This window comes from Saprolegnia parasitica (assembly GCF_000151545.1).
Source record: "Saprolegnia parasitica CBS 223.65 unplaced genomic scaffold supercont2.12, whole genome shotgun sequence".
Classification (NCBI taxonomy): Eukaryota; Oomycota; class Saprolegniomycetes; order Saprolegniales; family Saprolegniaceae; genus Saprolegnia; species Saprolegnia parasitica.
Genome location: NW_012156406.1, coordinates 340006 through 366848, shown reverse-complemented (window position 1 = coordinate 366848; position 26843 = coordinate 340006). Strand labels below are relative to the sequence as shown.

Sequence of the window (26843 nt, the reverse complement as noted above, 5' to 3'; positions counted from 1 at the left end):
GAGCAACTAGGACGATGGCGGGTGCATGAGCACACTCTTGAGCACTTCGACCGACTGGCAGATCTCGTGGTACAAGCTCATATTGGCCTGCGACCGCGGCATGATGTGCTCCAAGTTGCGGTCGAGTAGCTTGTGGAGCACGACGGGCGCAAGCTGGCGGTCGTCCTTCTAGCAAACGACGTGTCTTCGCTTCCAGTAGCGTGTCAACGCGACGTACACTGTTGGCTGCGCATTGGAGCGTTAGGACGAGGTCCATGCAGCCCATGAGCACGTCATTGGTCTTGGACGAGATGGACATCGCACGATCGTCTTTCGCGAGCCGCTGGATGGACGTCGCGACGAGCGACCGCGATTTTTCGTGGGCGGCCGTGAGGAACTGGTGCGCCCACCCAATCTGCTGCGGGTTCAAGCTCGACTCGAGCCCGTGCGGCTCCATCAGGAGCGATTCCTACCACACAACCGGATTACGTATCCATCTCGTACATGCTTGGCGAGACGACGCACCGCCGGTGTGTGCTGGACCGACTGGAGCCGATGCAGCGCCGCCGCGAGCACATCGTTGGTCGTGTCGAGGTTGACAATCACCCATGCGTACTGCGATTGAAAGTGGACGAGGCCCGCGTACGTGGTCGACGGGTCGGCGAGGAGCACGAGCGCGCGGTCGTTCATGCGCGCGAGGGCGCTGAGGAGCATTCCTTTCGCTGCAAGAGCGTTGTGACCGCGCGCATCGCAGCAAAAGTCCGCTTCGTCACGCTTGCGTCCGAGAGGAACGGCGGCCGATCGATGCCTTCTTCGGGCTTGGGATACACGCGCACTGTCGTGTGGACGGCCGGCGCGACCGTGACCTTGAGCGGCTGCTGCTGCCAGTACAAGAGCGACGGCTGCGGACTCTCGACGAGCTACGTCGTTGCGTTCAGTGCACGCCTGTCTTTATATCTTGGTCTTCGTACCATGACCGAAGTGTCGGGGCAGTTGAGGATCTCCTTGTGGTCGGCGTACGTCACAATGACCTCGTACGAGTGGTCCATCGTCGAGACAGAGCAGACGCGACCGACGCAGAGCCGCTGCGTGAGCTTGTTCGGGTGCAGCACTACAGGCACAAGATCGTTGGCACCACGAGAAGGAGGAAGGGCGCACCTCGCACTTGGGTGCCAATGGCGAGCGGGTGGTAGATCTTGTATGGGAATCGAATGTCGGTCGGAAACTCCTACGCGCATTCGTCGTCCGATCCCGCAGACAGGCATGCCTACCTTGGTCCGCTGCGCATAGCGGACGACGTTGCGGTACCGGTACAGCTTTTGCCGTTCTTCGTTGAGAAACGTGGCGCTAAAGCGGCGCGGATGCCCCATCGAGAGGCGGATCGCCGACCACTCGGTGCGCTTGGCCCGCTGGACATGCGCCATGTTCATTTGGCTAAGACAGTCTTGGAACTCGCTGTGCTCGAAGAACGCCTCGTCGATCGCAGCGACAAAGAGCTTGCGCTCGCTCGAGCGAAGGCTCCGGCGCTTGAGCGGTTTTCGCGGCTGCGTGCGCTTGGTGGCTTGCGCCGTCACCTTCATCGCAGCCTCGCGCTCCCACTCGACCTGCGCGTTGTAATGGTCGGTCAGGATCGCGTAGAGGCCTTCGTCGGTTGCCATGGGCAGCGAGAGGAACCTACGCGACGTTGCTTGCGAGCGATCCATCCCGATGCGTACCCTTTGTGCATGGCGACGAGGGCTCGGACCATGTCGGGCGTCCGCGCCGGCAGCTCGCTCGCGATGGCAGCGATGGCCTCGTCGGGCTTGGTCTTCATGAGCTCCATGTTTGCGCGGAAGAGGTGGAAGAAGGCGCGGACGTCGTCATGCGTCCAGCGCGGCCCCAAGCGGTCGGTCCAGCCCATCGTCCGGTATACGGCTTGGAGGAACCTCTCACGCTTTATACTTTGCCGCGTCTCTGATTTGCAAGGTTTGAAATTTCAAAAAAAGATATTGGATATTTTAATAATAAAATTCAATTCAATGCCGGAGCTGCCCAAACGCCACGCCTATCGTCGTACTTGCATCACGGAGCGCTGAAGCGACGTCCTTGGTATAGCTCCTAGTATGCTTACTTGTCTCCAAGGTACGGATCACATTGTAGTCAACTAATACCTACTAAAGGCCATGTTTTCGGTGGAATTTCCGATATCGGGACTTCACGAAAAGAGCGTTTCCACCAGTAAACAGACCAAGCCTCAAGAGCAATGAAAAAGGGCGTCCTATACATCCTATGGAAGCTACAAGAATATACTTGGTGGCTTGCAGAGCGCAAGCGAAGCTGTCGCGGGCAAGGACTCGGAAACCCCGCGATTTCGGCACCGATCCGGCAACTGGGATTCCGAAGCGTCTGGTTTAAAACGTGATACGTTAAACATCTTTAACGCGGCGTTTTAGTACAACGCCTCGGTTTGCGCAATTAACGTGTCTATCGCCAAAGAGACAAAGAAAGCGGGTTCCTGAACAAGTGGCAGGTGGATAATTCCCAAACGACAAGAAGATCAAGATGGACCGCCCGACGGACGCGAACGAACGATGGTAGGGTGGATGGGCATGGCGGCGACGATATGAACCATGTGGCGTAGGCTGCGTGGGCACGCAGAGCGATCAAGCCGGCAAGGCCAGCGGCTGCGCAGGCTGCCCGAATCAGAACCTCTGCGCGAGCGGCGCGACCAAGCTCCCGGACCCGACGATGGTCCAGGTCAAGAACCACCTGAAGGACATCAAGCACATCATCTTGGTGCTGAGCGGGAAGGGCGGCGTCGGCAAGTCGACCGTGAGTTGCCAGCTCGCGTTTGGCCTCGCCGGCATGGGGCACCAGGTCGGGCTCCTCGACGTGGACATTACGGGCCCGAGCGTGCCCCGCATGCTGGGCCTGAGCGGCCAAGAAGTGCACCAGAGCAACGACGGCTGGTCGCCCGTGTACGTCGATGACAACCTCGGTGTCATGTCGATTGGCTTTATGCTGCCCAACCAAGACGACGCGATCATTTGGCGCGGCCCGAAGAAGAGCGGCCTCATCAAGCAGTTTCTGACCGACGTGACGTGGGGCGAGCTCGACTACCTCATCATCGACACGCCGCCGGGCACGTCGGACGAGCACATTAGCATTGTCCAGGTACCCTTTGTCCGCATGGCACCAGCATCGTCACGTGGCCTGGCACGATTAGTACATGAAGGAGACCAAGATTGACGGCGCGGTGGTTGTCACGACGCCGCAAGAGGTGGCGATGGCCGACGTCCGCAAAGAGCTCAACTTTTGCCGCAAGACCAACCTCCCCGTCCTCGGGTACGTGGTCCGTCATGGAATCGTGCTCAGCCTTCTTCTCGGCGTCCTGTAGGGTCGTCGAGAACATGGCGGGGATCCAGCAGTCGCTCGACCAAGTCAAGTTTATCAACCCCGCGACGTCGTCGGACGACACGGCTCACTTTCTCCAGGTGCTCAAATGCGTGGTTGCGGTCCAGTACCCATCACGATGGCGATTGGTTAGGTGCTGCGCGAGAAGGCCCCCGAGCTTCTCCCGTACGCTGTCCAGCTCCAAGTGTTTCCGCCGGCGGCGGGCGGCGGCGAAGCCATGGCGAGTGCATTTAACGTGCCGTTCCTCGGTCGCCTGCCGTTGGACGCCAACCTCACGCAAGCGTGCGAGCAAGGCGTGAGCTTCCTCGAAGCCTACCCCAAGTCGAGTGCTGCGACGGCGTTCGATGCCATCGTCAAGCGCGTCATCGCCGAAGCCGACAAGCGTGCATAAGTTGACAACACGACATTCTTGGATGATGGACCTGCCTTGTCCATGTCGCGTGTACTTGTGGAGTGGGCGCCCACTGCTCGCTGTCACAACGCGCTTTTTGAAGCACCTTGAGCAAGCTCGCGTTGCAAACATCATTCGTACGAGGAAGCAACGGCAGTCCAGGAGGAATCGCCAAGCCAATTCGCGTGTCCATGCAGAGCGTGGGATCACATGCAGCTGCGTCGTTCTCGACCGCCAGCGTCCCATGCTGCGACGGCGCCGGGAGGTCGCCCACCTGCGAGATTTTGTACAATCGGTACTTCAGTTCCTTCGCGTTCTTTTTGAGTTGCGTCGAAAGCACATACTCGACGCCGACGTTGTGGGACCACCAGTTGCCCGCGACTTCGAGCCCACTCCACGTTTGCGAGTTGCCGATCTCAGCCGCCAGCGTCACCCAGTCCGTGAACCCACGCAACACGCGCGATGGACCTTCATCGAGTGTCGGTGGTGGGCCTCTGTTGAGCGTAGGGAGCCTTGAACCAAAGGTAGCGTCGGCCTGCTTCGTCTTGATACCGCGGCCTCGTGAAGCCGTGAACGAGCCACGCGGGGCCACCTCACCGCCATCGCCTGAAGCCTGGAGGAACGCGCTCTCGAATCTGTCGATGAACGCCTCGTGCGCCTTCGATGGAAAGTCCATATTGATGCCGCCGTCGACGAGGTCGACAAAGCGCAAGCGAAAGGGAGCTTCCTCGTCATCCTCAAAGTTGGCGTTGAAGAGGTCGACTGAAACCCCAGAAATGACGACGAATTGTGGAATGTCACCAAGTGGTGTTCGAGATGCTCGAGGCAGATGGCCTCGACGGCCACTGTGATGGACTCGAGCGTGGTGACGGGAGCGGAGAGAGCGGTGTTGTGCATCGTCAAATGATACCTCCACACACTCGCAATTTGGCGCCATGGGGGCGCAAGATAGAAACGGAGCAACGTCGCTGTCCATGACGAACAACCTGGCCTGCCTGGAATTGGAAAACGGGGCGCGCATCTCAAAAGAAACGAGACCGTTCACTTCAATTCGGATCAAAGCCACACGTGACAACAGTGAAGAAGCACGGTCCGGCGTTGCTCATTGTCCGAGCTGGAGGTTGTTATCTGTGGGTCGCCATTGTACGTACAATGACTTCCCCGTGCCACACTCGAGTCCATCATGGCGGCCGATGACGCCGTCTCCTTCGAGCAGCTACGACACCACTGGACGACCTCTAGCGAACCGTCGTCGTTATATCTGGCGTCTCGGTCGAGGGCTTCAACGCCTACTTGAACTACTTGATGGATTACGAAACCATACTCTTTCGCTTGCGCTTTGATACACTTCACCAAAGTCCGCTGGCAACGCTTCGCCCTGCACGGATACTACGAAGAGTGAGCGACGCTGGCGGCTACTCTCAGACATGAAATCGGCTTTGGGTCGGACAACTGGTGGTCACGTGTAGTTGGTCCTATGATAGACTAGTGCTATATCAAGGGTTGAAGCGAGTCGCTCTGCTCCACGAATGGCTGCAACAAGGAAGTCCACTCGAACGTAGGCATGGAAGGGCACTGTGCGACTCGCGCCAAACTCGGCGCCAAGTTGATCCACAGCACGTGTTTAGTATTTGGCGACGCTTTCCCACAGAGAGCGTCTCGATGGTCGCGTTCAAGTCCATCTGTAGTTAGTCTATTATGATGTTCGACTAACTACGAAACGCTTCGTTTCACGCGCTTCATTTCAGTGCGATTGAGGCGACATCGACATATATGTCGGGGAAGCCCCCGCCGCTCTCGGACGAGGCCAAGGCGTCGCTCAAATCCTTTGCGCGGTCGTCGAGTACGCTGGATTCGTCGGCGATAGCATTGGCCGTCGCCCAGCGCTCGTCATCGATGACGTCTCTTGCGCCAAGCGAGGTTCCAACTACGTCGTCGTCTTCGGAAGGGAGTGGGGACGCCCGCATCGAAGAGAAGGACCGCGTCATCGTGCTCTTGAACGAGACGGCGAAAGCGTTCCAGATTGAAGTTGGCGCGCTCACACAAGAGGTGGCTCGGCTCACGTCGCAGCTGGACCAGCGCGACTTGACGATCCAAGGGCTTGAGCGAGAGCTGCGAGACAATGCGTCCTCCACGTCGGACCAGGTCATTCTGTTATGAGAGCAAGACTCTTCTGTACTATGCCACTGCAGGTCAAAGCCTCGAGTGCGTTTCGCGCGCAGCTCCTTTTGCAGCAGTCGATTGTCGACGAGCTCAAGGCGCAACTGGCCACGTCCGAAGTCGACTTTGAGAGTCTGCGGACCGCGCTCGAGGCCAAAGACGCGGTAGAATGCAATTCATTGCACTCTTGCTTGAATATCGTACGGCGTTGTAGGCGTGTGCACAGCATCTCGCGGCCGTCGCCGAGGCCAAGACGCAGCACACAAGTCTGCAGACTGAGATCGACCGTCTCCACGTCCTCTTGCGTCGGTATGAAAAAGCGCAGGCTGATCGCGAGGCCCAGAAGCCTCTATTTGCCGACGCGTGCTTGTCGGCACGGGACTTCTCCGAGAACCAGCTCATTTCGCTGCGCGACGACGCGATCTCGGCCAAAGCAAAGGAGCTCGCGCTGGTGACGGCCGCCAACGACGCTTTACGGGCGCAGCTGGATGCCGTCGAAGCCGAGGTCGACCAACTGCAGACCACGCTCAGCGCGAAGGAAATGGAGTTTTACCGCAGCACACGCAAGATTGAAAAGCTCGAGCGCCACGTCGCGTCACTCGAGGCGAATGCCAAGCAGGCCCAAGGCCGTGAGTTTGCGATCGAGCTCAGCACCAAACAAAACACCCAGCTGCTACAGTGTCTGCAAGCCCAAGAGGCCAAAGTACGATCCAACAAATGCTTGTGTGGCGTTTGAGCAGCGAGCATAGACGGAAGCGCTGCAAGCCGAGGTCGCGGCGTTAACACTCGACCTCCAGCACGCAAAGGAAGCCTCGTCGTCGCTCAAGACCGCGTCGGTGGCCGTACGAGCCGTGCTAAAATCGAGGTCGAGGATGTTAGCTTGTTCATGCTAGGTCGAAATCGAGTACCAGCTCAAGAGCAAGTCGGTGGAGCGGCAGTCGTCGTCGCTCGCGAGTACGCTGGAGAAGGTTCAAAAGGAGCGCGAAAAGGTCCGGCAAGAACTGACGGAACTCCGGCACGCGACTCGTCTCGAGGTCGAGTCGATCCAAGAGGAGCTCGTCCTTCGGCGCAACAAACAGTATGAGCTCACGCTCAAACTTCAAGTCGTCGCAACAGTATATTTCGTCCATTTGATGAACAAGTGGCGGTGTAGGAACGCGAATCTGAAGTGCACGAACTTCGGCACGCTGTCGAGACCACACGCGAGACGCTTGACGCCACGAGCGCGCGTATGCTCCACGTCGAACGCTTGTACAACGACGCGCAGCGGTGGAAAGAAGACACGAAAGGCGTGCTGGACCGCGTCCAGACGGCGTACGACGCACTTCAATTGAAGCATACGGCCGACACGACCGAGCTCGCACAGCACCAAAGTGCACTGGAAGCACAAGTGCGCGAACTTCAGAGCTACATTGAAAAACTTCACAAGGACGCCCAAGATGCCGTTGCGGCCAAGAAGGCGCATGCCCACGAGCTCGAGAGCGCAACAGCCGAAAAGCACCAGCTGCTCGATCGTATCCACCGCCTCGTGGCCGAAACGAACCGCGAGACCAAGCTGCGCGTGAGCACCGAAATGGATTACAAGGTTCGCGCACGCCACGTTCACTTTGCACTTGAAATCACCTGAACGTGCAAGGTCCTGCAAGAACAACTCAACCGAATGCAGCACGAGTCCTCAACAGTGCTGCAAAGCTGCCATCGTGACCATATGACGCTTGTCGAGAAGGTGCAGCATCTCGAGACGCAGCTGGAACAACTTCGCAGCGAGTGCTTGCTCGAACAAAAAGGTAGTTTGCGTCACTTCTCTTGCTCCATCGTCCAACATACTATGTAGGGAAAAGCAAGCTCTTGTACCTTGCGTACGTGGCACCGTCCAGCAGTGGAATCAACTTGAGCGACTGCTGGGTCTCGGATGCCGAGCTGCCGTACATCGCTGCCTACGCCAGCCGCACGGCCACCGAGAAAGGCACTGCGATTGGCACCATTGACTTGCGCGGCAACCGCGTGACAGACGCCGGGGTGCCATCGCTCGTGGCGCTTCTAAAAGCCCAAGGCATAGCCAAGGTGCTTCTCCAAGACAACTACATTTCGCCCCAGGGCTTGCGCTCGCTTGCAGCTGGCATCCAAGATCTCGGTTACAGCGTCGTTGTGTCGGACCGGGGCCTCATCGAAGGGTCGCTGCCCGAGGCGAGCACGACACTACTCGTCGATGTAAGCAACAACACCAAGGATGCAGGCGCGCTCGTACACCACCCGCAAGTCCCAGGGCTGCCCACGATGAGCAAAGTGAAATCCAAAAAGAGCAGCAAACCAACGATACGAGGTACTACTATTGCATCCTTATCCAGCCCCTAACGAATACTGGCGCGATAGATCCGCTCGAGAATATTTACGGCGTCGACCTTGTGCAATCCCTCATGGAGCGACGTAAGGAATCCTCCAAAGGCAGCAGCAGCCCTCGGCACTTGTCCCCCCGGGCGTCATCGCTCCCAAAGCTCTAGTACACGAGTCGAGTAGTCGGTTCATATATCGCTGTGTCGTTGTGAAAAGTGACCTTGATTGGACAAGGATCTATACGCATTACTGTATGTGGACCTCGCTCTTGACATATGTTTCTCACGCTGGCATGTCCAAGCGCCACGTCATACCCTTCCATAGTTATTTTAAAGTGAACGTCTCAAGTCTGCCTTCTTGACAGACAGCCATGGTCAAACAGTCAACGAATGGGCAGAATTCCGCACCACGCTGATTGGACGGTTGCGTTGGTATCGACGCTTGGATATACGACACTGTTACCTTCTATTGATGAAGTTTTGGTTCCATTTTAGCGCTTGTAGACATATACCAGCCACTGCGCGGGCTGCTAAAGGATACGACGGGCGATTTCCAGCACACGAAGGAGGTTCACGCAGCAGTAGTCGTTCATGTTCGCTGGCAACGCCTCGCCTGGAGGAATCGCAAGCAGCACGCGCGTGTCGAAGCGGAGGGTCGGGCGACTTTGCATCGGCGATGTTGTCCAGCGTCATGGACCCGCGTCGGGACAGCGCCGGCAGGTTGCCCACCTGTGCGATCTCGTACAGACGGTACTGCAGCTTTGTCGCAGTCGTGTTGACTTTCATCAAAAGCACGTACTTCATGCCGACGTAGTGGGACCACCAGTTGCCCGCGACTTCGAGCCCATTCCACGTCTCATAGTGGCCGACCTCGACGGCCAGCGTCACCCAGTCCCCGACGTCAAGCAACACGCGCTGTGGTCCTTCATCGACCGGCGGCGGCTCGACTCGGTTGGGCGGTTGGCGCAATGGACCAAAGGTGGCGTCGGCCTGCTTCTTCTTGATGCCTCGGCCTCGTGAAGCCGTGAACGAACCGCGCGTTGCCACCTCATCGCCGTCGCCTGTAGCTCGGAGGAACGCGCTCTTGAATCTGTCGATGAACGCCTCGTGCACCTTCGATGGAAAGTCCGTAATGATGATGCCGCCGTCGACGAGGTCCACAAAGCGCAGCGCGAAAGGAGCGTCTTCGTCGTCCTCAAAGTAGGCGTTGAAGAGGTCGACCGAGACATTAGAGATGACGATGAACGGCTCGCTGGAGGTCGTCCAGTGGTGTCGAAGATGCTCAAAGGAGATGGCCTCAAAGGCCCGCTTGATCGAGTCGAGCGTGACGGGCAGCGACGACGGGCGGACGTCACGCTGCATCGTCGTGACCTCGGCCTTGAAGCCGGCGAGCGTACGTGGGCGGACGCGATTTGTTCTGGCTTGTAACGGGCACCGTCGCAACAGCTGGCTTCTCGGAGCGACAGGACGCGAGACGGGGCATGGCATCGAGAGGATGGACGGCTGCCGACATGGCTCGTCTGTCGGCTGCAAGGCAAATTCTCAACTATAACGAGCTTCCAAAGGTTAAAAGAAACCAAAGCATTAAAAGACACGCGACGCCAAATAAAAGAACGTCTTCAATTATGTTGAAGTGGGAGGGTTTGACAGGACTGTCATTCCGCGTATCTTTGCCGTTTCCGCATCGTTGATTGGCTTCAAAGCGATCATAAGCAAAGATAGGTTGAGTGATTCGCGCTGTCCTCGCCCATGGGCGCCTACGCCTTCATTTCGGCGTCGTGTTCGTGTAGCCAACTGTCAACTCTATCCTAGAGCATATTTTAAGGTTGCAACGCAGTGGGAGCCTCGCAGCAAATGTGCATTAGTGCGATTTGTCTGGTTCGACACTAGTCTATCGAAAGCTCTAGTTCTTGCGCGTCCAGATGTACCAGGCATACTGCTGGAGCTCCATGTGCACGAGGTACGCAAGAAAAGCCACGTAGCCCGTACCCGCCGAGAAGAACGCGAGAAGGGACGCTGGGCCCATCTCGCTCACATCAACCTTTTGCACGACGAGGTAGAGGTTGACGAGACAGACGAGGAGCGCGACGGCCCAGCCCGCGGCTTTGGTCGTTGTCGAGTTGACGAAGGCGCCCATTAAACCCACGTGGCTCGTGAAATGCAAGATGGGCAGCAGTGCAAACGGCAGCTGGATCGACTGCAGCACGTTGAGCATCTCGCCAATCGTATCACTGGCCCTGTATCAGCACGAGTCTCAGATTATCAAGTTGATACAAACAGTGAAGCGTACCCCGGTTGCGTGTCGGACCAGATCGCAACAGCGAGGGCCGGCACGAGCGCCACCGCGCGCGTCAGCGCCACACGCTTCCACGGCGCCAACTGGATCCGGAGAAAACCTAATGTAACATATTGTCCTTAAAACGGTGGACAAGGTGACATTGGCGTACCTTCCATGACAAACTGACCCGCGTACGTGCCGGCCATGGTCGAGCTCTGGCCGGCAGCGAGGAGGCCAATCGCCCAGATCGTCTCCGAGTACTCGTCGAGAACACCGCGGAGGGCGAGGCCAGCGCCCGAGAGCCCAATTTCTTGGCACACGCCCTATTTCACGTTGCGGGTTCAATTCCCCATCTCGCAGGATAATATCATTTGTGTACCATGGCCCGCGAGCCTTCCATGAGCTGGCACGACCCGTACGATTCGGTCGTCGACGTGTTGAGCGGAACACACGCCGTGTTGACGCCGTGTGTCTCGAACGACTGGAGACAGTCGGGCGAGAAGAAGCCTTTGGCAAACACGCACATGACCTAGTCCAAGATAAGACAGGTTGTACACACAGCAATATTGCCATGTACCGCGAGGTTGATCAGAAACGACACGAACAGTGCGACCGCCGACTCGATCGTAAAGTATTTGTTGGCTTCGCGGACCTTGCGGGCGTTGGTTCGATCCACAGCGCGCGACTGGACGAGACCCGAGTGCAGATAAAAGTTGTGGGGCATGATGACGGCGCCGAGGATACCAACTGCCTGCGTCGTGGCATAGCGCGACGGCGGCCGCGGCAGAAAGCCGTCGAGAACCGGGATCGGATCCACGCCGCCTTGGGCGAGGTTCATGCAAAAGCACGCGAGCATGACGGCAATGAGTGCGACGAAGAACGCTTCGAGCTTGCGGATGCCAAACTGATGCAGCGAGAGAAAGGTCAGTCTACGATCCAAGTTGTCCATCTGCCAAAGAGAAACAAGAGACTGCGTACGTGTCAACGCCCGTGATGAGGCAACCGACCCAGAGCGGCAGTTGAAAGAGCAGCTGGAGCGCGATCGCGGATCCGAGGACCTCTTGGATGTCACTGCCGACGATCGCAATCTCTGTCATGACCCAGAGAATGTACGACGCCCAGCGCGGGTACATGGCGTAGCAAACCTCGGCGAGGTTCTTGCCCGTGACGACGCCGAGGCGCGCGGACAGCGTCTGGAGGAAGAAGCCCATGACGGTCGCGCCAAAGAGCACCCAGATGAGCTCGTAGCCGCCATATGCGCCGGCTTGCAGATCCGACTCGAGGTTGCCAGGGTCCACGTACGCAATGCTCATGAGCCAGCCTGGACCGGCGTACGCCCAGAGCGTGCGCCAGCTAAAGGGCAGGCGCAGGCCACAGCAGGTCGACGTCGTCTCTTCCTCGTCGGGCGCTTCAACCTCGGGTCGCGTGAGGCTCTCGACCTCGGCCCACTCGACGAGGCTCACGTGCGAGCCGTGCGCCTTGGGCTGCGTCAGCAGCGGGGACACCTCGGTGGCCATCTTGTAATCGTCGCCAGGATTGCGCTCTGGACGTGCCAGAGCGTCCAGGTGGCATACCGACATCTGATTGGACAACTGTATCAACATTTTAGCCAATCATATTGTGGCTCGTACGTGCGGAGGCGCCAACTTGAATGTTGGACAATCTGTCAATTGGGCCGGGTATCATTACCAGAAACGACTTTGTGCATGCGATATAGTTGTGCAACGGCTTGGACACGGCGCTCGGATAGCACTGACCGACGCCGTATCGCTGACGGCGGCTGGCAATGTCGGACCGAGGCGCACCTGGGTGCACCTTGTACCTAGTATCTGGGGTCCATAAACAGTTAATGGACCCTTGATACTGCTCATGGACCCTTGCTATTAGTTTTAATATCCGCGTACCTTCTTCGCAATAACGGTTCTTGACGGTGGACCACACACGATTGTTCGTCGCGAGTTGTCCACCTTTAAATATGAATTGTTACAGAATCATAGTGTCTACAAGAATATAACCTTGTGACAATATTTTCCACAACTGTGCGATTCGCGCAACCTCCAACATTAGCACCCGACGACCACAGTGGCGCTTTGAGTCGAGTGCTCTGGATGCTGTCGATTCCGCATCGTTTCGGGGCAGACCAATTCGTTCGACGCGTCGCTCCAACATGACATTGTAGTACGAGGGGAGGCGGGTGTTCATAATGTCTTCATATTGATATTCGTAGTTGATACTTACGACGCCGTGCCCGCGTCCTTTTGAAGCGGATTCAGCACGACGACGACGACCGTCACATTGTCCATCGAGCCCGATCGAATCGCGAGCTCGGCGAGGTGGTAGCTAATGTCCTCCATGCTCCACTCGGCGCGCAGCTTGGCGCGTACAATGTCAACTGCCTCCTGGCTCGTGATCGTGTCCCAGAGCCCGTCGCAGGCGAGCACGACAAACTCGACCTCGGGCGTGATCTCGACCTCCTACACACATATATCGTTGGTACAAAGAGCCGCAGCTTGCTCCAAACCTGAAATTCCGGGTCGGGGATCAAGAGCGGGCCCGAAAACGTGCGGGGATGCAGCTCCGGGTACTGCCAGTGCGTGTAGTTGTTGGGCCGCTTGTACTCAATGTCGCCGATCGCTCGCGAGACCGAGAGGTCGCCGTTGACCTATGCATTGCACGATCAGACCACGGGATCGCGTATTGATACATCGATACAAACCCGAAAGATCTCGATGAGCTTGACGACGCGCTTGGCCTTTTCTTGAATGTACGGGTCCTTGAGGTCCATTTGATGCAGCTTGGACATGTGCAGCTCCTTGTCCACATGCACCCAGCCGCCCGCAGCGGCGATGCGCTCCATTTCGTCCGGCCGACCCGGCGTCTGGATGTCCATAATGTCCAGTGCCTGCCCGCTGATCGAGATGACCGCCTTCGAGTCGCCGGCGTTGGCCGTCAAGAGCTTGTGTCCCCGGACAATCTACCAAGGCGTGCACTAAGCAAGGATTGAAACCCAACGTGGTCATCGTACCACAAGACTGGCCGTCGTGCCCGCCGTCGGCTTGGCCGACACGAGAAACTCGTCGTCGAGGCGCGCAAACACGTCACGGCACGCGCGGCGCCAATCGGCCGCGAGCTGCGGGTGCGCGTGCAAGTAGAGCGGGAGCTTGTCTTTTGTATAGAGCGCGGCCTGCACAACGCCCATTACCACGCCATGTTATAGACCAAGAGGACGCCTACCGCGTCGCCGTCATGGCCGTCAAAGAGACCATACAGCGCCGCACCGGGCGCAAACGTCGGGAGGCAGCAAATCACATCTTCGAGCTTCGAGCGCTTCCCGAGAAGTGACGTGGCACCGTACACCGCCGTACCTTCCTTGCTGCTCGTGCCACGGAGCTCGCGGTAGTCGATGGGGCCGTTCGGCGGCGACGGCTCGGGCATCGCAATCGCCGGCTCCGGATTGTTGTACCCGTGTCGCAAGTGCGGCGGAATGTACTTCTTCTTCGGCGCGGTCGGCGGCGATATGCACCGCGCGAGCTCCGGCACCGGATCGCTCGTCGACGTCGCGACGATTGCAATGCTGGCCGACGACGAAAACGACGCGATCGGGACCGGCGTTGGCGGCGGCGGCGGCGTGTAGAAAGAGGATGACGGCGGCGACGCATAGTGTCGGTGATGGTCGTCGAGCTCGTCGGCGGTCGCGTCAATGTCGAGGTCTTCGAGCGGAAAGAGGGTACTGCCGAGCGGGCTGCGCACTTGGCTGCTCGACGAGTTTGAGTCGCTCGAGTAGCGCAGCAGGCTGTTCGTGCTCGTGAGTTGCTGCAACGTGAGGGTCGCGTCAAAGCGCGACATTTCCCGAAAGTCAAACGACTGACTGCGGTGCTGGCGGCGTGCGACGTCGACGTGGCGCGTAAAGCTCGAGCTCAGTCGCGGGCGGCCATCTCGCTACACACGTCGCTCGTATCCTGTCTCGTCCTAGCAGGATATACATACGCGGTAACGTAGGATCTCGGATATAAGGTTCGCGATGCAGCACTGAAACTTGAAGAGCCAGTCGTTCATCTAATCAATCATGCTATAAGCTCCTCGACAACGATCGTCGCGCGGTGGATAGACACACGGCGGTGCGACAAAGACGTGGCACGTACATGGTCCTTCGAGTCGGCGCGGAAGACATACGTTCGGTGCTCTTCGTGCAGTTTGATTTGGAAGGCCGCGGCGCCATACTCTTTGGCGGTCCCAATCGACGCGACCGAGTCGAGCGGAATGCTCTTCTCGTCGTACGACGGCGGCGACGGCGTGCTCGGCACATCGTCTTCGCTCTTGTAGATCATGACCACGTTGCCGTCGAGCACGACCCAGCGCGGCTTCCACACCGACTTGTCCTTGACGCTCTGCTTCTCGAGGTACCCGCGCTTGCACGCCAGCAGCGAGTACTGGTCCCACTGCCATGGCCGCGGCGCCACGTAGCTCGAGCTCAAGCCGGCCCCTAGAAGCGCCGAGCATGCGCATGAGGCCATGGGCCTCGCCTTCGCCGGCGACCTACATGCATCGGTCCCTTCCGTCGTCTCCGAGTCGTGCCAGTCCATGCGCCCGCGTTGATAATTCCGTCGCCTGGGTTACCGTTACAATGCCGCTGCCACAAACCCTCCCAGAAACACGCTGCGCCGGATACGGGTATCCGGATGGCCCAGTCCCATGTTGCCGGCCACACGCCGACTGCGGACCGTCGGCCCATGGAATGCAGCGATGGCCTGCCTACCTCTCTCTACGCGTGGTGGCATTCGATAGCGCCGGGTACACTCCATGGGCACGCCGGGCCTCGAAGTGCTAGGCTCAAGCTACACCTTGTTCTCGCCGGCGGCGAATTGAAAGGTCATGACCATGACTGGGTACGACGGCCATGCGCCACCCAACGGCAGCACGCCGCCTGTACAATGGTCGATATGGGCACAGCGGTGGTGGAGCTGCCTCCTTGTGTGGTGGGCTTTGGATATGCAGGCGACCGAGAGAGCGGGAAAGAGAGTGCTTTGACACGCCAGACGACTGCCAACGCTAGAGGCGTTGCGCGTTGTCGGTGGAAAACTGCAGCGAAAACCGTCACGACCGAACAATATAATCGCTCTCGTCTGGCATGCACGCTCGCCGGTCGTCCGTGACGGCGACACCGACGGCGCCGCTCGCCGAGACGACGGCGACCCCGGCGCCCAAGTCGGTGTCGCCGCCCAAATTCCGGTCCCTTTGCTTACTTTCATTGCACCGCGCTCATGGTCATGGTGGCATTAGCATGCCTTTTATCAAGGCGCAGATCCAGGCAAGCCCGAGCATCCTCCGCGCCTTCAACCGCAAGATGAAGCCGCGCCCCACGATGGGCCACGTCACATTTGACGAGTCGAAAACGGGCCCCGACGAGTCGCTGGTGCAGCGCAAATCGAGCCTCCCGACAGCGTCCTCGCCCTCGCCCACTTCGCCCTCGACGTACTATACGTCGCCCTCTCCATGTCCATGCACTTCATTTGTGTTTTTAGGTTTTACTGCGCCGCGTGCGATAAGAGCTTTCCGAACCGTGTGCTCTTTGACCGGCACCACGCCTTCTCGTTCATGCATGAGCTCAACGTCAAGCAGGCGGCCGCGCTGGCCGAGCTCGCGTCGCAGCCGTCGCCCAAGACGATGCATCTCTCGCACCTTGCGCCCAAGTTTTTCTGGCGGCTCCGCGCGGAAGCCCACGTCGTGATTGGGGAAAATGCGAACGGGGACATTGGCGTGTGGATCTACCAGTCGCCGACAGCGCCGTCGCTCGAGGTCGTGCTGCTGCCGCGCTTGCACACGCTCGCATCGCTCGAGGGGCCGGCGCTCTACGCCAAGATCGTCCACCTCGTCGAAGTCGGGTACGAAGCTCTGCAAAGTGCCAGTATCGAGAATGACGGGCATAGCTTTCGGGATGTGCGGACGCAAACGCTTGGCCTCGTCTTCCCGTTCGAGTACACCAGCCACGTGGCCCGGCAGTCGGTCCTAGGCGGCACGGAATTTGCCAAGCAGTTTGCTTGCTTCTCGTCGGACGTCGTCGAGGCGCGTCTCGCTGCGTGCACGGTGGCGCCAACGCTCCAAGGGTTTGAGCACGAGCATGGCAAGCTCCGAGAAGACGCTGAGCTTCTGAAAGCGAGCGTGCAGTCGGCCGAGATCGAGCAAACCAAGACATCGGCGATTCTAGCCCACGTATGTCTATAGGAAGCGACACCTCACCTACTCGGCACGTAGCTCGCCGCCAAGGTTGTGGTCACGGACAGTAGTAGCAAGGACGAGCCGGAGCCGCCGCCGATGCAGCCGCAACCGCCGACGACACCGCCTTTGAACATCTCCCCGCGCCAAGCCAAACGCCTTAGCAACCTCGTGCTGCCGCCATTGGAAGGTCGACCACCCTTGGCGTAGTGCTCGGCTCCCATAACACACTTTGCATATCCCATCGACACTTTATGATGCTGCGTCGTCTTACTCGGACGCTACGTGCCCAGATGGTGCGAAAATGGAAACGTGATAGCCAGCGGTATGTGCCACGGGTGCCGCGAGACCTCGAGGTCCGTCGCTCCCTGCGACGGCGTCCACGGCTGGTCGTCCACCAAGACTTGCCCAAAGCCGAGCCGCGACGACACGTGCAGCGACAGTATGCCGTGCACAATGCGCTGGTCGCCGGTGACGAGCGTCGCCGTCACATCCACAAGCGGGCTCGCACCGTGGGTCCACGACGGTCCGTCGTTCGCTTGCCTCGCTGATGTGTGTACAATGCTCACGTGGGTTGCCTTCTATAAGAACCACCCCGTTTTTCGACACTGGAAATGACGAAGCGCGTACCAGCAGCAGCGCCTTGGCGTCGAGCAGCAGCCGCAGCATCAAGTGACCGCACGACGGCGACACGCTGCAGGCAAAGCAAAAGGGTGCTACCTGCCCGAGCACGCGGCACTCAAAGACAGCGAGTCGCACTACGTCATTTGCAACGTGCAGAAAAAACTGCACGAGCGACTGCTCGATCGACGTGAAAAAGGCGGTTGGCGACAACAACGTTGTGGACGCAGTAGCGCTTAGCAGTGGGCCGTACAGATACCGCAAGTACCACATGTCGATGGACGCCACGTAGCGCGCAAGGGTCGACGGCGCGGATGATGGCAGCACCACGACACGGGTCGGGTACGACGAGTGCAGCACGACACCGGTGAGCCATTCGTGGAAGAACGCGTCGTCGCCCATAAAGACAACCGAGCCGTCGCTCCCACCGGGCGCCGGCCGGGCGGCGCGCCAACGACTCGCTTCGTGGACGGGCGATGTCACCACGGGCGTCATCCTCAGCGGGCTGAGTGCAAACGATGGAAACCTCATGGCGGGAAAGGCTGCGTACGTCGTATCGATCGTCGCGGGCGGGAACGGGTGCGGCGTCTACGTCCATGTGATCACGGTGCCTCGATCGATCGAGTCGTCGTACTACTATGTCGGGGGTACAAGCCTCGTTGCCGTAACAAAGGCATCGCAGCAAGCGGATGGGAACCGCGGCCGCCTCGAGCACGGACGCCAAGAGAGATAGCCGCACGATCGTCGACACTGGTGGCGTCGTCGCGAGCTGCGCAAGGACCTCGGTGACCAGCGACGGGCGCTGGCATAAGAAGGCGACCACGCGAGTCTCGTCGGCAAGGTCAAAGTCGCCGTGCAGATGCGACATGAGCCGCGCCACGTCGAGAGGCAGCGAGCCATCGCGTGGTGTGTCCCGTCGCCGCATGAGCTATTACCATCCCCATCGAGGTGTTACTATCTTTTGCACTCGATCCGAGACGAGGACGTACGCTTTGCAGTTTGCCGTGCAGGTTTATGGTCGTGATGTGGTAGACATCTTCGAGAGGCCGCACTTGCCACAACGGTGCGTCGACCGCCGTGGTGATAACAACCACACTAATACAATGCGCATCGTAGTAAGTAACACGCAAGGAAGGCCACCACGTACTGAGGGGTCATCGCAAGCCGGCGTCGGGACGCCTCTCCGGGACGCACGAGCTCGGTCTCGATGAGGGCTTCGAGGCGACGTTTGGTGGTAAAGCTCACGGGACACACAATGGTCTGCAGCGTGTGGCGCAGCTGGTTCAAAAATCGCGGTTCCGCGTCGGCGCCAACGTCAGCGCCTCGGTCAAGAGAATCGTGAGCGCCACAAACTCGAGAGACGGAACGGAGAGAGATCGCAGGAGACTTAGCATCGCGTCCATGATCGCATCGACATCGATGCGGCACAGCAGGTGGTGGCGGACCTGCAGCAGCGTGTACGGAGACAGTCCCTTGCTCTCTGGTGTCGCGGCGAACGTCAAGCCTGTGGTGGACGACGAGAATGTCGAGCTCGTTAGCGCCGTGTTGGTTCGGTTGCGCCGGGCAAAGAGCATCGACTTGGATTTGCGCATCGTTGTTGGCTCCGTTTCCACCGGAAGGACCCCGTACGCCCCGGGCACATACGCCTCGCATGCCAGCGGAAGGCGGAGGCCGTCGAGCAAGATCGCCCGCCACTTGTTTGTCGGGCCGAAGCTCCATGGCACGAGCGGCAACACAAGGGCAAAGTCGAGATGCAATGGCGCGACGTCCAGCGGAAAGAAGAAAACGTCCATGAGATGCACCGTGTTGGCGACACGCTGCGCCAAGGCCGCGTCGGCTTTGGCGTGCACGAGTAGCTCGAGGCACGCGTGCAGGAACGAGAGCCGCCACGCGGCGTCGTGCTGCAGAAGCGTCCAGACCAGCGCGGCGTCGTCCGGCGTCATGCACGGGCTTGGCGTCAGGAGTGCAGGGACGAGCCCGAGTGGCTTCGGCTTGAGCTTCTTGGCGACGAACGCGGTGAGCGACGAGGGCCATGGCCGCCACTTGCCCATGGTGCTACTGGCTGCCTGGCGTTTCAAGTTGCTTCGATCGAACGTCGTTCTCAATTTTCGCACCCGATCGCATGCTGCTTCGACGTTTTGTCCTCCTGCCGCGAGTTCGTACGCTCATATACGTGGCAATCCCAGGGCAGCGACGCTGCAAGCAAGCATTTATGACAAGAACCAGCGGCTCTTAAAATCGACCACTCCAAGAGCTATAGGAGGCTGTACGTGGCTGTCGCCGTAGGTTGCGATGAAGCGATCGTCCTTGACTCGAAGTCGATAAAGCCATTTGCGCCGAGCTTGAGCTTGGCGCGGATCAACTCGAGATCACAGACAGATTTCGAAGCACCGTAACCAGGCACCCAACGTACGAGTGCCAAAAACAAGGTGGTGGCACGCATTCAGAGACAGCCCTCCAAAGACGTCGTTGCGACGGCAGACTGTACGACATCGAACGTTGCAAGGCGCTGCTCGACGACGCACAGCGCCATGCTGCATTGCAGAAGAACGACCGGGTGCGAGCAAGACGAAGCACTCGTCTCGCCTTCTATCCTGGAATCATGGCAGCTCTCACAGCCTCGGTCGTACCACCATACAACCGGTAACATAAGTCGGCCGCATGTGGTCTCGCAGGTGCTGCTACGGTACGGCACCGCGTCAATCACACGCCTATCACACGATGAAACGATACCAGACGCTCATGGAAGGCGATCCGCAAAGTGCAATGTGCACTTTGCCCCCGACGCTATTCTTAATACCAGGCACACCTACGTACTGCTACAAATATTGTATAAGTCCTGCAACTATTGCAGTGAAATGCACCTGTGCCGACGTGTACGTGCCGGATGCTGCATCTTGGTTTGCACGGTAATGTGGTACCGGTAGCGCAGGATGCACTTTAGGGCACCAACGGACGGTAAAGGCGTCGAGCACGTCTTTTCTCCGATATGGCTCATTTTGGCATTTTTGTCTCAATAGTATCTCAACAGCCACTGGAACCTCGAGCAATGTGAGACAAGCTTGGGTGGGCGCGTGGTCTGGGGCGTGCGTCACGGTCAGCCGGCGACGCTTCCTGTGGCGTAATGGCGCCACTTGGCGCGCCATCGCACTCAATTACTGTATTTTACACAAAGAATTGAATCAGATATTAGATGGCCCACCTGGATGCCTGGATGGTACCGTGTAGGCACGGCGTCAACAAGAACGCGCCCAACAGGTGTCGATGGATGATGGCCTTTCTTCAAGCTTGCCGTACGCTACAGTACCTCACTTGGGCTTTTGCATCAATTGACGATGGCGCGGATGGCTGGCGCGAGTGTAGCCGCGATCTCGCACCGCCTCGACGCGCTCCCGACGACCCGCGGCTGCGGCGGCATCTCGCCCTACTACCTCAAGCTGCTGCACTCGGCCGGCGTCGGCTGGGCCATGGACGCGATGGACACGTTTCTCTTCACGTACTGCCTCACGCTCATCGAGTCGGAGTTTGCGACCGAGTACAACCGCGTCTTCACGTCGTCCGAGCGCGGCATCCTCTCGTCGTCCGTCTTTGCAGGCTCGCTCGTCGGGTCGTTCCTCTTTGGGCACATGGCCGACATGTACGGCCGCAAGCCCATGTTCACGTGGACCATGATCACGTTCGCGTTTGGCAACATCATGTGCGCGATGGCTGACAGCTACGGCATGCTGCTCACGTTCCGCTTCATCGCTGGCGTTGGCCTCGGCGGCGAACTCCCCGTCGCCACGACGCTCGTCCAAGAGCTCTCGCCCAAGGCGACGCGCGGGCGGATCATTGTCATCCTCGACGCCTTCTGGCCCATTGGCTGCATCCTCGCGATCGTTCTCGCGCGCGAAGTCACCAAGGAAGTGTCGTGGCGCTGGGTCTTTGCCCTCTCGACGCTGCCCGTCTTGTATGCGCTCACGGCCCGCATGTTTGTGCCCGAGTCGCCCAAGTGGCTCGCGAGCGTCGGCCGGTCCAACCAAGCCGAAGCCATTTTGCGTGCGATCGAGGCCGACCACGGGATCTACCACGTCTCTGCCTCCACCAACAACACCACCACCAACACGACCGACTCCAAGATCGCTGACGAGATTGCCGCCGATGTCTTTCGCTACCGCCGGCTCTCGACGCGGCAGCGGGTCGCGCTCCTCTTCCGCGGCGTCTACCTCAAGCGCTCCATGGTGCTCCATGTCATCTGGCTCGGCCTCTCGTTTGCCTACTTCTCCATCTACACGTGGCTGCCGACGATCATCGCGCAAAAGTCCAACGCGTTCGACTTGAACGGGTCCACGTGGACGCTCTTGGCGATGGTCGCGTGCCAAGTGCCCGGGTACATTGCGGCTGCGTACGCGGTCGAGGTCATCGGCCGCAAGCTCACGCTGGCTGCGTTCCTCCTCGGGTCGTTCGCGTCGGCGATTGTGTTTGGCTACGTGGCGCCGACAGCGGCCAACCTCCTCGTCACCGGCGGCCTTCTCTCGTTCTTTATGCTCGGCGCATGGGGCGCGCTGTATGCGTATACGCCGGAGAACTACCCAACCAATATCCGCGCCATGGGCGCCGCGTACCCCGCGGGCATCTCGCGCATCGGTGCGATTGGCGGCGCGTACGTCCTCCCGATCCTCTCGGACCACGGGTGGTCGCCGGTCGCGATCATGTGGCTCAACGGTGGCGTCCTCGTCGGCACGGCCGTTGTGCTCATTGTGTTTGGGTACGAGACGCGTGGCATGAACATCGACGACGTCTCGGGCTTTGATAATGTCGCGCAAGAGTACATCACCGAGCTCCGAGACGACAGCTTTGACGAGGCCCACATCCTCGCCTAAGACCGACGAGTGTATTACTTCTTAAATTAAACTACGCTACGAAATGATGACTCACCGCGTCGGGGAGGAACCTCCACCGACACACTATACGTGTCGCCGAGGCAGCATGGAGGCAGCCCACCCCGCAATGCAGCCGAGCCAAGAGGGTACCACGACAGAACCTCGTGCACACTGAGCAACCGCAGCACGGACGTTCAAGGTCGAGAGCTACCTCTACTCTCGTGTAAACGTAAGCAATTTATACATGGACGTGTTTCGTGTTATCTTCTGCATCGACTGTAGCAACGTTGAGGCTAACCTTAGCAAGATGTATTCTTCTTCTCGCGTTCACCGCGTCGCGCCTATGAAGCGGTGCGGCGGCTACAGTAGGTCATCTGTGGTCGCCACCCCTGAGTGAGGCCCATGACGACACGCTCCGTCCAGCCCTGTAAGCGTCGTGCTCTGGAGCAAAGCTACGCAGTTGATCGAGGTCCTCGAAAGACGCCGGCGATGGAGGCTCGGCCTATCTTTCATCACGTAGCTACTGCATCAAATCGTCTCTAGTATTTTCTTATGGCGTTCTTATGACATTTGTCTCGTGCGTGTGCTCACAAGAAGGCCTCGGCGTCGTCCTGAAGCGAGAGAAGGTCCTTGTCGTGCGGATCCAGCTGCAGTCCGTCGTCGCAAATGTCCATGACCGCGTCGTAGTCGTGGTCGAGGAGCGCGGCTTTGGCCCAGAGCCGGTAGAACGCAATGTTGTTGCTCGTTAACTCGACCGCGTCCTCCATATCGGCACACACGTCGCCGTAGAGACCAAGGTGGAAGCCGGCGAGCGCACGCTTCCAGTACAAGAGACCGCGCTCGACGGCATTTATGGGCGCAATGCGGAGCACATCGTTGCGGAGCTCGGTCCAGTCGAGCGCGCGGCTGTAAAACTCGATCGCTTTGGCGTACAGCTGGTGCGTGTACATGTCGTCGCCTTCGCGCCGAAGATGCGCGAGCTCGGCGTCGAGGAGGTGGTGCCACGGCCCACTCAGCGGTACGACGCTTGTGCCGCGCTCGAGCCACGCGAGCACGATCCGGGCAAAGTCGACAAACACGGACGGCTCGTCGTCCATGTCGAGCACTTCGCGCAGGTCCGCGATCGCTGCGGCCACGTCGCGTGCGTCCAGTGCGTCCCACGCACTGCGAAAGTAGGTTTCAGCCACGTCCATGAACTCGTTCTCTTCGTCGTCCCCGTCCGCATCGCCGTCTAAAGCACAAGCCGCACCCGGCGTCCCCTCGTCGGCGGCGTCTTCGGGCTCGTCGTCGTCAAATGGCTCGTTGTGCAAGACGGCATCCGCGGCGGCGGCCGTGTTGATGGGCGTTCCAATCCCAAGCCGCAGAACCTGCGCGTACTTGGCGCCGGCGCCCGGAAGACCGCGGTCGTACGCGGCCTTGAAATGCGACGCGACGACGGACCAATGGGCCTGGGTACCGTCGTCCGATGGCTTGAAGCTGTCGAGCAAAACGTGGCAGAAGCGGTGCGTGCGTGCTTCGAGCGAGAGCTCATGGTCGCCGCCATGCTCGGCCTCGTACGCGAGCATCTTGTCGCCAAACGCCAGCATCGCGCGGATCTCGTGAGCCGGTCGCCCGGCCTTTTCCAGCCACAGCGTCGCCTTCGCCGCGTCCCGACGGTAGCCGCGGTGGCCGGACGCAAACTTGCGCCCGAGTTCGAGCTGCGCCGATTGGACGCCGGCGATGGCCACTTGCGTCTGCCACTCCATCTCTTCTAAGACGTGGACGCAGTGCTTGGAGCGGCTCAGAAGCACGCTGTCGTTCGGGTCAAGCGCGAGTCCCTTCTCGCACTCGACCAGCGCATCGTGGTACCAATGCAAGCCCACGAGCGCTTCGGAGAGAATCCGGTAGAGCTTGACGCTGCCACTGGACGAGAGCGCGAGGGCGTCGTTCGCGTCTTGGCGCGCGAGGTCGAATTTCTTGAGCTGGAGTTCGCAGAGCGCGCGGTTCGAGTAGAGCGTCGGCTCTTTCGGCGAGTACCAGAGCGCAGTCGTGTAGTGGGCCATCGCAGCGTCAAACTCGCGGCGCGTGTAGCAGCCGTTGCCGTCGTCCTTGCACTGTTGCCAGCTGACCTTGCTCTTCTTCTTGCTGTTCTTTGTGATTGCCTTGTACACAAAAGGCTTGGCGAACACGCGGTCTCGTAGCGCGAGCGCAATGTACGGCGCGTCGAGGAAGCGCGCCATGTGCCCGAACGACTCGATCGCGTGGTCGTACGCGTCGCGGTCAAAGGCGCCGGCGTGCGACCGCCGAATGTAGGCGCGCGCGCGGGCAATGTGCTCTTGGATCCAAATGCTCTCGGCCGTCGCCTCGGGAAAGCACGTGCTCCACGCCCGCTGGAGGTGCGCAATCGCATCGTCGAGGTCCAGCAGCTCGCACGGCTCGTCGCTGTGCTCGTCAAGACGCCGCTTGATGCAGTGCGTTAGAAGCGAAGCGGCAAACGCAACGTTGGCGCGCGCGTCCGCCAGCGCGAGCTGCGCGACGATCGCGGCCTCGTCCGCGCCACTGCTCGCCATATCCCGTGAAACTCAATCGAATGACCTTTGGGAGGATCCGAAAAGTCTGCCAAAGATGATACTCAGGCGGTCGATCGGTCTAGTCCCAAGAAGAGGTCGACCTGTAGTTTATGTAGGACGATGGACTGCGTGCAGAGAGCGCTCGCAACGACGCCAGCAGGTGCAACGCGTCGCGCGAAAGGGCTGCGGTACCACTTTGCCCTAGCACGCCACTTGGGCGAGTGCTGGAGCGGACACAACACTGCACCGCATCGTAGGGCTACACGACAAGGCGACATCACCTTGACACACCATATGCATGCATTAGAACAGAGGATATGCATCGATCTCGCTCGACGTGACCATGAAGGAGCTGTCGCCTTCAAAATCAGAATGGACTGACAAGACTCGCCCACGCGGAGCTGCTTAGCCGCGAGAAGCACTGGACTGAGGCAGAGTAGTCGAAGCGACTTCTCGCACTCTGTTCACGACGCGCCATCATCATCCTAGTGTCGACGCCAACGGTTTTGAGGGCGAGCAGCGGCGGTGCGTCGGTCGCATCAAGTCAGAGAACCACATAACCGCAGCTGTCGCATCACCGAGTATTGATGACGAGTTGCAGCATAGCTTTGCCGCACCGCTGCAGGGATACCACGCGTACGACGACCCTCGTCCTGGCGCGAGAGTCCTCGTGCATGCGGCAGTGGAAGCGCTCGATAGTGGCCCAGGAATGCTACATCCAAGGGTTCAATAGGCTGCTTGTCTGCGCTTCGTTGTCGAGATGCCACGTCGGCGGCGCGCACGACGGCTATGGCCATCGCACGTCGCTCGGAATTCGCGATCTGCGGTGGGCCACGACTTCGGCGGATTTGGAGCCTTACATTTGATTGGCTACGAAACGGCAACTTGCAAGTGATTGGCCGCATCAGAATTCGATGCGCCAATCGCAGTGCACGCGGTGATTCCATCGAATCCAGATATCTGATTGGCCGTGGTCAGCCAATCCGCGGCGAGCCGCAATGGGTGATATCCGTGGCAGGATCCTTCAAGCAGCCAATCGACCTTTCTTCATGGCGCCCCCACAGCTCGCGACCGCGTAAGTCGCCCGTCATCTTAGCCACACAAGCACCTCACGGCGTTCTGCGTAGGCAATCGACGCCGCATGACCCCGTGTCCATGGGCGAGTACGTCATGTCGCCGACGCACCAGATCAGTCCCGAGTCGCTGCCACTCTTTGCGACAGCGCCGCCGTCGCCGCTTGCCATCAAGGACTACAAGGGCACGGGCACCGTGCTGGGCTCGGTCTTTACGCTCACCAACACGATCCTTGGCTCGGGCACGCTCGCAGTGCCGTTTGCGATCGCGTCGAGCGGGTGGCTCGCGGGCCTGCTCGTAATGGTAGTCATTGCGCTCATCACGCGCTACTCGGTGTCGCTCCTCATGCGTGCGAGCGACCTCGCCGGCGACTCGGCCGCCAAGACGTACGAGAGTCTCGGGCACCACACCATGGGCAAGTACGGCACGTACCTCGCCGAGTTTACCTTTATCTTTGGCGGCTTTGGCACGCTCACGTCCTACTTTATCTTCATCACCGACCTCCTCTGTGCCATCTTTGGCGTTGCGCATGCGAACCGGGGCTACGTCACGCTGCTCTTTACATTTGGCATCATTTTGCCGCTCTCGCTCAGCCGCCGCCTCGGGAAGCTGCGCATCTCGAGCATCCTCGCGACGTGCGCCGTCACATACGTCGTGTGCCTCTTCTTCGCCGTCTACGTCGTCGTGTCGTCGTCGGCGTCTTTTACGCCGGTGGCTGTGCCCGCGGTATGACCTACCGATGCCGCGCCTCCCAATACCACGGATATCTGATATGCACTCGACTAGGTGAACATTACATCGACGTCGGTCTACACGGTGACGCTGCTCATCCAGGCCTTTGCGTGCCACAACACGGCGCTGCCCGTGTACGAAGAGCTCCGCGACCGCAGCCTTGCCCGCATGAACCGCGCGGTCGTCGGCGCCATCTCGCTCTCGTTCCTGCTCTACACGGTGATTGGATTCTGCGGCGTCTTGACGTTTGGCGACAAG

At 59.5% G+C, this 26843-nt stretch overlaps 12 protein-coding genes across 12 annotated transcripts in view; 5 read left to right on the top strand and 7 right to left on the bottom strand.

Moving 5' to 3' along the window:
• Positions 1 to 6: 6 nt before the first annotated feature.
• On the bottom strand, positions 7 to 1879 carry SPRG_04700 (hypothetical protein; the record flags this gene model as incomplete). The annotated part of the gene is made up of 8 exons (XM_012343106.1): positions 7 to 168; positions 218 to 448; positions 505 to 753; positions 816 to 899; positions 951 to 1090; positions 1138 to 1207; positions 1251 to 1653; positions 1695 to 1879. 8 exons carry the CDS (start codon positions 1877 to 1879, stop codon positions 7 to 9), a joined length of 1524 nt encoding a protein of 507 aa, XP_012198496.1.
• Positions 1880 to 2470: 591 nt separating this feature from the next.
• SPRG_04699 (hypothetical protein) lies at positions 2471 to 3789 on the top strand. The gene is made up of 5 exons (XM_012343105.1): positions 2471 to 2552; positions 2600 to 3132; positions 3185 to 3303; positions 3356 to 3452; positions 3506 to 3789. The coding sequence occupies exons 2-5, from the start codon at positions 2707 to 2709 to the stop codon at positions 3761 to 3763; spliced, it is 900 nt and encodes a 299-aa protein (XP_012198495.1). The 5' UTR covers positions 2471 to 2552; positions 2600 to 2706; the 3' UTR covers positions 3764 to 3789.
• A 57-nt stretch (positions 3790 to 3846) lies between these two features.
• SPRG_04698 (hypothetical protein) lies at positions 3847 to 4439 on the bottom strand (the record flags this gene model as incomplete). The annotated part of the gene is made up of 2 exons (XM_012343104.1): positions 3847 to 3869; positions 3974 to 4439. 2 exons carry the CDS (start codon positions 4437 to 4439, stop codon positions 3847 to 3849), a joined length of 489 nt encoding a protein of 162 aa, XP_012198494.1.
• Positions 4440 to 5536: 1097 nt separating this feature from the next.
• Positions 5537 to 8424, top strand: SPRG_04697 (hypothetical protein; the record flags this gene model as incomplete). Its single annotated transcript, XM_012343103.1, has 9 exons — positions 5537 to 5908; positions 5956 to 6087; positions 6138 to 6626; positions 6673 to 6765; positions 6817 to 7026; positions 7077 to 7508; positions 7560 to 7710; positions 7758 to 8246; positions 8297 to 8424. 9 exons carry the CDS (start codon positions 5537 to 5539, stop codon positions 8422 to 8424), a joined length of 2496 nt encoding a protein of 831 aa, XP_012198493.1.
• A 362-nt stretch (positions 8425 to 8786) lies between these two features.
• Positions 8787 to 9618, bottom strand: SPRG_04696 (hypothetical protein; the record flags this gene model as incomplete). The annotated part of the gene is made up of 2 exons (XM_012343102.1): positions 8787 to 8869; positions 8892 to 9618. 2 exons carry the CDS (start codon positions 9616 to 9618, stop codon positions 8787 to 8789), a joined length of 810 nt encoding a protein of 269 aa, XP_012198492.1.
• Positions 9619 to 10095: 477 nt separating this feature from the next.
• SPRG_04695 (hypothetical protein) lies at positions 10096 to 12051 on the bottom strand (the record flags this gene model as incomplete). The annotated part of the gene is made up of 6 exons (XM_012343101.1): positions 10096 to 10493; positions 10547 to 10652; positions 10704 to 10857; positions 10914 to 11063; positions 11112 to 11463; positions 11513 to 12051. The coding sequence occupies 6 exons, from the start codon at positions 12049 to 12051 to the stop codon at positions 10160 to 10162; spliced, it is 1635 nt and encodes a 544-aa protein (XP_012198491.1). The 3' UTR covers positions 10096 to 10159.
• Positions 12052 to 12664: 613 nt separating this feature from the next.
• Positions 12665 to 15147, bottom strand: SPRG_04694 (hypothetical protein). Its single transcript, XM_012343100.1, has 8 exons — positions 15075 to 15147; positions 14677 to 15017; positions 14522 to 14590; positions 13769 to 14473; positions 13560 to 13718; positions 13251 to 13508; positions 13056 to 13196; positions 12665 to 13008 (listed from the first exon to the last, which is right to left on the bottom strand). Exons 1-8 carry the CDS (start codon positions 15115 to 15117, stop codon positions 12769 to 12771), a joined length of 1956 nt encoding a protein of 651 aa, XP_012198490.1. The 5' UTR covers positions 15118 to 15147; the 3' UTR covers positions 12665 to 12768.
• A 434-nt stretch (positions 15148 to 15581) lies between these two features.
• Positions 15582 to 16990, top strand: SPRG_04693 (hypothetical protein). Its single transcript, XM_012343099.1, has 4 exons — positions 15582 to 15763; positions 15815 to 16006; positions 16057 to 16744; positions 16787 to 16990. Exons 1-4 carry the CDS (start codon positions 15663 to 15665, stop codon positions 16955 to 16957), a joined length of 1152 nt encoding a protein of 383 aa, XP_012198489.1. The 5' UTR covers positions 15582 to 15662; the 3' UTR covers positions 16958 to 16990.
• A 38-nt stretch (positions 16991 to 17028) lies between these two features.
• Positions 17029 to 19419, bottom strand: SPRG_04692 (hypothetical protein; the record flags this gene model as incomplete). The annotated part of the gene is made up of 6 exons (XM_012343098.1): positions 17029 to 17328; positions 17378 to 17956; positions 18066 to 18296; positions 18358 to 18463; positions 18516 to 18608; positions 18683 to 19419. The coding sequence occupies 6 exons, from the start codon at positions 19417 to 19419 to the stop codon at positions 17029 to 17031; spliced, it is 2046 nt and encodes a 681-aa protein (XP_012198488.1).
• Positions 19420 to 20687: 1268 nt separating this feature from the next.
• SPRG_04691 (hypothetical protein) lies at positions 20688 to 22272 on the top strand. Its single transcript, XM_012343097.1, has one exon. The coding sequence runs from the start codon at positions 20704 to 20706 to the stop codon at positions 22228 to 22230; it is 1527 nt and encodes a 508-aa protein (XP_012198487.1). The 5' UTR covers positions 20688 to 20703; the 3' UTR covers positions 22231 to 22272.
• Positions 22273 to 22755: 483 nt separating this feature from the next.
• Positions 22756 to 24804, bottom strand: SPRG_04690 (hypothetical protein). The gene has a single exon (XM_012343096.1). The coding sequence runs from the start codon at positions 24777 to 24779 to the stop codon at positions 22818 to 22820; it is 1962 nt and encodes a 653-aa protein (XP_012198486.1). The 5' UTR covers positions 24780 to 24804; the 3' UTR covers positions 22756 to 22817.
• A 1024-nt stretch (positions 24805 to 25828) lies between these two features.
• SPRG_19675 (hypothetical protein) overlaps positions 25829 to 26843 on the top strand; it is a gene marked incomplete at both ends in the record, with an annotated part of 1507 nt that continues 492 nt past the window's right edge. Inside the window, 3 exons of the mRNA XM_012343239.1 lie at positions 25829 to 25854; positions 25907 to 26579; positions 26640 to 26822. Of these exons, the coding sequence (XP_012198629.1) occupies positions 25829 to 25854; positions 25907 to 26579; positions 26640 to 26822 (882 nt within the window). The remainder of the gene's footprint in view (positions 25855 to 25906; positions 26580 to 26639; positions 26823 to 26843) is intronic.

Bases quoted from the DNA above. Each gene is read 5' to 3' on its own strand.
- SPRG_04699 (XM_012343105.1), top strand. From the start codon at position 2,707: ATGGTCCAGGTCAAGAACCACCTGAAGGACATCAAGCACATCATCTTG. The intron at 3,304-3,355 runs GTACGTGGTCCG...GGCGTCCTGTAG, and splicing joins ACCAACCTCCCCGTCCTCGG to GGTCGTCGAGAACATGGCGG. The intron at 3,453-3,505 runs GTGCTCAAATGC...GCGATTGGTTAG, and splicing joins ACACGGCTCACTTTCTCCAG to GTGCTGCGCGAGAAGGCCCC.
- SPRG_04694 (XM_012343100.1), bottom strand. From the start codon at position 15,117: ATGGACTGGCACGACTCGGAGACGACGGAAGGGACCGATGCAT. The intron at 14,474-14,521 runs GTATGTATATCC...CGACGTGTGTAG, and splicing joins CCGAGATCCTACGTTACCGC to CGAGATGGCCGCCCGCGACT. The intron at 13,197-13,250 runs GTTTGTATCGAT...TGCAATGCATAG, and splicing joins AGCTCATCGAGATCTTTCGG to GTCAACGGCGACCTCTCGGT.
- SPRG_04693 (XM_012343099.1), top strand. From the start codon at position 15,663: ATGCACGCTCGCCGGTCGTCCGTGACGGCGACACCGACGGCGCCGCTC. The intron at 15,764-15,814 runs GTCCCTTTGCTT...TGGTGGCATTAG, and splicing joins GTGTCGCCGCCCAAATTCCG to CATGCCTTTTATCAAGGCGC. The intron at 16,745-16,786 runs GTATGTCTATAG...CTCGGCACGTAG, and splicing joins CATCGGCGATTCTAGCCCAC to CTCGCCGCCAAGGTTGTGGT.
- SPRG_04691 (XM_012343097.1), top strand. From the start codon at position 20,704: ATGGCGCGGATGGCTGGCGCGAGTGTAGCCGCGATCTCGCACCGCCTC.
- SPRG_04690 (XM_012343096.1), bottom strand. From the start codon at position 24,779: ATGGCGAGCAGTGGCGCGGACGAGGCCGCGATCGTCGCGCAGCTCGCG.